Raw genomic sequence first — 8,089 nt, 5'->3', positions numbered from 1 at the left:
CCAGTCTGAAAAGGCTACATATTGTATGATTCCAACTATATCATATTCTGGAAAAGGCAAAACTTGGAGACAGTGAGAAGATCAGTGGTTGCCAGGAGTTAGGGAAGGGGGAAGGGAGAAATGACTAAGTGACACACAGAGAGTTTTTAGGGCACTGAAACTATTCTGTATGATACGACACAGGAAAAAATGCCATGTAAAGATCAAGGTAGACATCAAGGTGATGCTTCTATAAGCTAGCAAAAGGCAAGGGAAGGATTTTTCCCCAGAGAATTTAGAAGGATCATAGTCCTGCCAACACCTTAATCTCAGATTTCTAGTCTCCAAGACTGTGAGACTGAATTTCTATTGTTAAGTCACTTAGTTTGTGGTATTTTGTTATGGTAGCCCCAGCAAGTTAATACACAGGTGATATTATCTGATTATAACATAATAAAACTAGAAGTATATGAACTTAAGGATAGAGATAATGCAATCTAAAGAAGGGAGAGAAAAAAGAATGAAAAAATAAATAAATAAAGAGAGCCTCAGAGAAAAGCAGAATACCATTATACATAGCAACATATTTATAATGGGAGTATCAGAAGGAGAGGAGAAAGAAAAGAAGCAGAAAAAAATATTAAAACAAATAATAGCTGAAAACTTCCCAAATTTGATGAAAAGCATTAATCTATATATCCATGAAACTTAATGAATTCTATGTAAAATAAATGTAGAGATACACATCCAGATAATCATAATAAAAATGTTGAAAGGTAAAGAGAAAAATATGAAAGCAGCAAAAGAAAAATGACTCATCATATATAAAATTAACAGTTGACTTCTCATCAGAAACCATAGAATGACCTCCTCTGCCACCATCAGGTTGCCATCCCACTGGCTCTGCATTGGCTTGCTCCACTTTCCAGGGCACATCTTGCAGTAGGCCCTGTTCTGACCAAGTACACCTCTGGCTGCCTACAGCCCTGGCTTCCCCAGATGCCCATGTTCCTGTCCATAACCCTTACCAGATCCTGGAAGGATGTTAATCACACCCTTAGGAATGCCGGCCTTCAATGTCAACTCTGCAAACTTCAAAGCTGTAAGTGGGGTCACCTAAGGAGGCAAGAAAGAAGACTGGGTTGGAAGAGATTGGGAAGTGGAGTTCTGCCATTTTCCCTCAGCAGCCTAGGTAGCAAGCAGGGAGGGGCAGCCAAGGCAGGAAGACCTCAGGGAAGCCATCTTCATGCCTCACTGTAGAGGATACCACCAAGCCAGCCAACTTCCCCCACAGCTCCAACTGGGAGCCAAGAATAAAAGGGCCAGCTAACCTCAGGTACCTTTCTAGCACCTTTTCCTGGCAGAGTCCCAGCCCCTCAGCCAGGCCTGGGCCCCTTCCTGCACATTCATTCCTTCTTCGCTGTTTATACTGAGCCCTCGGGGAATGCAGTCTAAGGACTGCACAGTAGGGCCTCATACTCAGAAGGCTGCAAGGCACATTTATTCCCTGCTCTCTTAGAAAAACTAACCTCCTCCTCTGGTTGTGGTGCTGCCTTAGCTGTCCATATTAGACTCTGGCAGCATCTCAGCCCAGGGAGGGCCTAGTACTCTAGGTTCTAGCTGTGATGATAATGCTTCAGGATCCAGTCCCACTGCTGGAGGCCGTACCCTGCCCTTAACCAGCTAGCAACTGGCCTCTTCTGGAGGAAGAAGGAATAAATTCCTGGCCCAGGTAACTTTCCTCGACAAGGTAAGGTTGTGCCTCACCCACTGCCAGGCCTCAGGCTAAGGGGCCAAATCTATGGAGCCCTGGCCCTGAGAGTAAGGTCTGGGTGTTCCTAAGGGCAATGGGCTGGTGGAGGGACAATTGCCTTGACCTGTCAGTAACCACCGCCACCGCCCCCCCCCCTGCCCCATGAAAAAAGGGAGGTTAAGGGTCATCTCAGGGGATCGTTATGATGCTTAAATAAGCAAATATATGTAAATTACTATTAATTTGTTATGTATGTTAAAATGTTCAAGGAACTCCTAACTCTAGGCACTATAACTCTAGTCTATCATAATTGTTAGTTTTTTTTTTTATTACTGTGTTTGTTAATAGCTTCAGGGCGAAATTGCCCCAAAGAAACTGGGGAGTGGGAAGCCTCCTGGGCACTGTCAGAGCCACATGCTTCAGCATCTCATCTTCAGTTCCTAACTTCCCTGGAGGCAGGCTAGGGAGGAGCTGTTATTGTCAATGCACAGATGAAGAAGTTCAGGCTCATGGGAGAGGGGGTGTCCTCACCCCTGGGGGACCCTGCTCATGCCCTCCTGGCCTGCATGAGCAAGCCTGATGTCCCACTTCTATTCCCCCTCTGTGAGGGGTTAGGGTGGCAGATGCTCAGATCTCACTGCTCACTCCACTTCCCTCTAGGACTTTGATCTCTGAAGCCAAATAGGAGACCATGGCACCAGCTTTAAACAGACCATTGCAGGCTGTCTCAGAGCTCAGGACTTGGGCCAGAGGCACCAAGAAGAGTTTCCTTTCCCCAAAATCTGTCTGGAGTGTTGGCATCTGTGGAGAAATCCCTAACTCTGCTCACCAGGCAGCTAGAAACACAAATACAGTTATCCTGACTCAGCTAAGAAAGAACACAAAGCCTGCTTATGAATGTCTCTGGCCCTACTGCATGCTACCTCTGCCCGCTGTGAGCAGGCGCACAGCAGCCTAGCCCTCTTCGGCAGTACCTTTCCTCTCTTGAGGAGAAACCAGGACTCATGTGAGTGAAGGGATCATGGGCCACCTGCCTCTTCCTTTACAGAGTGCTTCTCCATACCCTCTATAGCCCACAGGTCCTGCTCAAACCCACCTGGGCAGGCTTGATCACCACTGTGTTCCCAGCAGCCAGGCAGGCAGCTGTCTTCCAGGAGAGCATCATCAGGGGATAGTTCCAGGGGATGACAATGCCACAGACCCTGCCATACAAAAGAAGCAGGCCTTCATCTCTCTACTCAGCCTGGGTACCCACAGTGGACCTACCAGCTTTTTTTCTCTCTCCCAAGCCTGCTATCCATTCCAGAGCCAGGTTTCCAGGTATGGCACCAAACGTCCTGCTAAAGGCAGTTCCTGCTTGTCTTTCTAGGCCCTGACAGGGCAGTGCATCCAGTTTGGCAGGAACCCCTCTTCCAGGAAGGGCATGATGGCATGGGACACTGGACAGTTTTCTGATGGGAGCTATGAGACCAGTGTAGGGACATAGTTTGGTAGGGTTTGGCATAAGACAACAGGGGAAGTGACAGCAGGAAGGCATGGGTAAGAACCTGGCAGCTGGCATGGCCTGGGAGAGGGCCTGGGGTCACATAGCAGGCTGGGGAGATGTGGGGTAGGGATGAGTGGGCCAGGAAGATGTGGGAGAGGGTCCTTATGGGTGTGAGGACAGGGCTCAGACCTGTGGAGAGGAGAAGCATGGAGTCAGCCTGGGAGGTCTGATAAGATTTGCCTGCTTTGCATTAAGAAATGGTATCCAGAAGAAAGCTTCTGTCTAGGCAGTGTCTCCATGGAGGAGAGGCTGCCCTACAGTCCCAGGGGACCTAATGATGACACCTGTGGTCCCAGCAGGCATGTGGCTTTGCCTTCCTCTGTCCACTGTAAAGTGAGGTGATAACAGCACCTCTCAGACAATTAGAGGAGCTAGTACATGCAAGAGCGCCACACTGATTACTTGACTGTTGTTTTCATAATCACCATCATCCTCTTCATGACCATCATCGCTAACAGAGAATGCTTTCTAAAAGGTAACTGTTTAGCCTGGGTAGTGGGAGAGTGTGTACAAAGGCTGAAAGGGCAGGACAAGCAGTGAGGAGCCACAGAAGCACAGGCAGGCAGAGTGGGAATGAGGTGGGGTCCGGGAGGGCGCAGAAGCCAGCTTGGGGAATCTTCACGCCATCCTGGGTCATATCGGGGACTTAGGAAAGTCACTTCCCCATGCCATGTACACCGAGCAGACTCAAAGGGATAAGACAGGTAGAGGGACCAGAGTGAGTGGTCCCAGGGAAGTGGTGAGGTCACCAGGGAGAGAGAGGGCTGGGTTGTGGGGGGCTCTAAAGAAGAAAAGACTTCAGAGAAGTAAGTCCCACTGCCATAGGCTGAATTGTGCCCGCCCCCCCCAAATTCATATTCTGAAGTCCTAATTCCAGAACCTCAGATGTAATCCTATTTGGAAATAAAGTCATGGCAGATAAAATTAGTTAAGATCAGGTCTTATTGAGGTAGGGTGGGTGCCTAACCCAATATGACTGCTCTCCTTATGAAGAGAGTGCCATGTATGAACATGCAGACAGAGTCAGGCAACGCCAAAGATTGCCAGAGAACCACCAGAAGCTAGGGGAGAGGCCTGGAGCAGATTCTTCCTTATGGCCTTAGAAGATACCTTGATCTAGGACTTCTATCCCCAGAATGCTAAGACAACAAATGTGTTATTTGAGCCTCCCAGTTGTTATTGCAGCCTGAACAAACTCCTACACTTGCCAATATAGGGGAAAGGCTGCAGCCCCTGGAACTGGGGGTCTGTAGAGCAGACCTGGCATGAGGTCAAAGCCAGCAGGGGCATGGGACACAGGGACAGAATGAGTACATCCCTGGCCAAGCTGCCGTGAGAACGCTCTTTCATTAAACCCTGTGCCTAGTCTATTCCTGATGGTCTTTCTTATTGGGAAACCTCATGGCTTTGGCTCCCCCTCCAGCTACTGCCTTGTTGTGCTCCACTTGTCTGGGTTCTGCAATGGGGTGACTCTTACCTGCCCAAAGCTTTTGTCAAGTGTGCCTGAATGATGGCACTCAGTAAAGAGTGCACACTGGTCCCAGGAGAGGTTGGGCCGGTGTGCAGCTGGGGGAGGGGTGAGGTGGCTCTGGCCTCACTCCAGGGGTCACTGGGGCACTGGTCAGGGAAGTTAGTTGGTGAACATTGGTTGAAGCCACTCCCTTTTCCTTCTGCAGACATTTTTGGAATGTTCTGTGTATGCCCTGGGAGTATAGCAGCATCAGTTTAGATGGCATGCATCACACAGAGAATAAAACGAGACTACAGACTAGAGAGTAGGCCAACTTGGTGCACTGCTGTTGAAGAGGAGGTAACAGCTGACACCGGGATGACCAGCAGCTAAGGGGTTGGAGACAAGGGAGGGGTCAGTGCGAATACTCAGAGAGTAGCATGGGTGTAGAGGGCCCAGGGTCCATGAGGAGGCCAGCATGGCTAAAGGCAGTGAGAGGGTGGGATCAGGGGCACCAGGACCCATCAAGCATTCAGCCAAAGTCAGGAGTTTAATTTCATTTCACGTACACTGGGAGCCATTGGAGGACGCTGAGAGAAGCAGTGAGATGGACTCATAAATTTTCTAATATTTTCTGAACTTCAGAAAGAGCTGCCCTTTGCTTTTTCTCAGCACCAGGTAGACAATTCTCTTCTCCCCATAGCTGAAGCAGCCTGGCCTGGCCTGGCTTGGGGAACCCCTGTCCTGAAGTCCATGTCACCTCTGCTTAGCCTCACCCCACCCTGTGGCCTAAAGGAGAAATTTTCCTGTATCCACGACTCACTCTCCTCCACAGCCCACTCTTGCAACAGGAACCTCCCTTACCAGCAAGCCAGTCCTTCAGGACCTGATTTGTCTATCTGTACTTATTTTTATTGACCCAAGTGACATTTCAGCACATTCTCTTTATGAAACACTCCAATATTCCCAATGAAGCTGAGGGCCTTTGACCACCATCCACGGGGATGTGAGGTCTCTGCTGGTGGACCACGGTGTCCTCACTCTGTTGGGGGTATAGAGCAGGTAGAAATGACCACAGGGTGCTGACCGAGGTGGGGCCTCTATCCCAGGTGACTCTCCTCCCTCCTGAAGTCACCCCTGGCCAGACCGTTCCCTGTGTACCCACGCACATGCCTAGTGAAGACAGACCACAGGACAGGACAGTGTGGGACGTTTTTAGACGCCATATTCCTCAGCTTGCTTTCCTCATGTAACAGTGGTTTCTCCAGGAGCTGTTTCTGTGTTGTGCCTATAGCGCCGCTGCACTGCCTGCACAGCCACACAATGCCGTTCCCTGTTGGGGACAGCACAGAGCACAGCATTGGCTGTGCTGTCAGGTTCCCAGCACAGCTGCTGTCAGCACTCTTGGGCTGTTCTTGTGTGCCTGTGTCAGTGAGTCACCACGGTTGTGCTTTGGGGAGGTGAGGACATGTGGGTACTGAACGGTCATTGCCAAGTTGTCTTTCATAGAGGTGGACCCAGCTCCGTGCCCGCCTCTCCCTCCCCACTGCCCTTTTCTCTCTCTGGGCCTTTGGGCCATCTGATAGAGAGGCAGAGCCTCCTGCTGCTGGGTTTAAATCATTTTCTTAGTTGCTAGTTTTGTCTATGCCGACCAGACACTTGTCTTCCTCCTTTCACTGAGCAATTGTTTCTCTGTTGGTTTTTCTGTTCCTTGAGACTGTGTAGGAGGCCTTCATTCTTAAGCACATTGGTCATTATACTCTTTTCAGATAAAAATTTTTAATGCATACTCTGTTTTACACCATAACCCTAATAAGGGTTATTGTGGGATTACATAAAATTATATTTATAAAGTCGTTAAAATAGTGCCTGGCACAAAAAAGGTACTGTGAAAGTGGAAGCTGTTTTTATCTTGAGAATAGGAATTTTCATCAGTTTTGATCATTGTTGTATCTTCAACCCCTGAAATGTCTGACACACAGCAGTTGGCAAATAAATAGTTATTCAATAAATACATAAAATGGGACGATATCAGTGCTCCACACAGCATGTTGTGTGAACAATGCCTAGGGTGTGGCCTCTCTCCACCCTGTGCTTGACTCACCCAACTGGCTCCTTCTTGGTCAAGGTCAAGTTTCGGTTAGGTCTGGCCTGGTTGATGGGGATGGTGGAGCCCTGGAAGAAGCATGGGGAGTGTCAATAGCAGAGGCTCCAGTTCTTTACCCCTTCCCTCTGGGCAGCCAGGCTGCCCTTGAGACCTAGGAAAGAGCTGGATCTTATCTGCATCCTGATGCCTCCACTACCCATTTGGGTAGGAGACCCAAACCTCCCAGATTATGTATAACAAGGACATCTGAGTTCAGATACAGGTGGGATGGGCAGCTTTCCTCTCTCATTGCCTATAGCCCTCTGGAAAGGACAGGAAGTTCAGAGCCTAGACACTGTGAGCCTCATAGCCATGGGTCTCTCTGGGGAAGGGGTGACCCATCACTGCCTATAGCAGGCAAACCTCTGATAATAGCCCCGAAGATGACACCCTGATCCCTGGGACCTGGTATATGGCTATAGCTGTCCCTCCTGTGATGATGTAGCATGGCATTGCTGACCTTAGGATGGTAATATAATATAAGGTCTAGCATGACCACAGGGCCCCATAAAAGCAAAGAGTTTTCTCCAGTTAGTGGCAGAAGAGAGTCAGAGGGATGGGGGAATGGAGGGTCGAGAAGAGATCTCTCCAGAGAGATGTCTGCAGGAGCTGAGAGCAGTCCTGGCCAGCAGTCAGCAAGGACCGAGGCCCTCAGTCCTGCCACCACAGGAACTGAACTTGCCAAAACCTGAATGGGCTCAGAAGTAGGTTCTCTCCCAGACCTTCCAGATAAGGTCCAGCTTGGCCACACCTTGATATTGAGCTTGAAAGGCCCTGGCATAGAACCCAGTGGAGCTCACCCGGACTTCTCACCTACAGAACTGGGAGCTAATAAATGGTGTTGTCTTAGGCACTCAGTTGTGGCATCCCACCTCCTCATTGCCCTCACTCCTCAGCCTCGTGGAGAGGAGATGAGACATGGAGCCTAGACCTGATGGAGACACCGGAGGCCTGCAGCCACGTTATACAGCATTCAGAGTAATGTGCTGCCCTTGGTTTCCTGCCAGCCGTGGCTTGCCTCTTTGAGCTCTCACGAAGTAAGCAAGAGCCCAGGCCCCACCTGGATCTTGTCGCACCAGCCAGCAAAGTAGCGGAAAGTCTGGATGGACATGCCCACATGGGTCTTCAGGGCCAGGGTGTAGATGGCACCCGCATCCAGAGCCTCAATGGTGGCCAGCTCCTCCTGATGTTGTTCCATGAGATCTGCCAACCTGG

At 49.7% G+C, this 8,089-nt stretch overlaps 1 protein-coding gene across 1 annotated transcript in view; it reads right to left on the bottom strand.

The window, feature by feature from the left end:
* Positions 1-8,089, bottom strand: part of ALDH1L1 (aldehyde dehydrogenase 1 family member L1) — a 76,467-nt gene that overhangs the window by 18,968 nt on the left and 49,410 nt on the right. Inside the window, exons 13-16 of the mRNA XM_011376072.2 lie at positions 7,935-8,085; positions 6,833-6,903; positions 2,829-2,934; positions 1,008-1,095 (exon numbers count right to left, since the gene is read on the bottom strand). Coding sequence (XP_011374374.1) covers positions 1,008-1,095; positions 2,829-2,934; positions 6,833-6,903; positions 7,935-8,085 — 416 coding nt within the window. The remainder of the gene's footprint in view (positions 1-1,007; positions 1,096-2,828; positions 2,935-6,832; positions 6,904-7,934; positions 8,086-8,089) is intronic.

The sequence above is a fragment of the Pteropus vampyrus genome, unplaced genomic scaffold (assembly GCF_000151845.1).
Source record: "Pteropus vampyrus isolate Shadow unplaced genomic scaffold, Pvam_2.0 Scaffold285, whole genome shotgun sequence".
In the NCBI taxonomy this organism is placed as follows: Eukaryota; Metazoa; Chordata; class Mammalia; order Chiroptera; family Pteropodidae; genus Pteropus; species Pteropus vampyrus.
The sequence above is the reverse complement of the archived record's forward strand: the minus strand, read 5'-3'. Positions and strand labels throughout refer to the sequence as shown.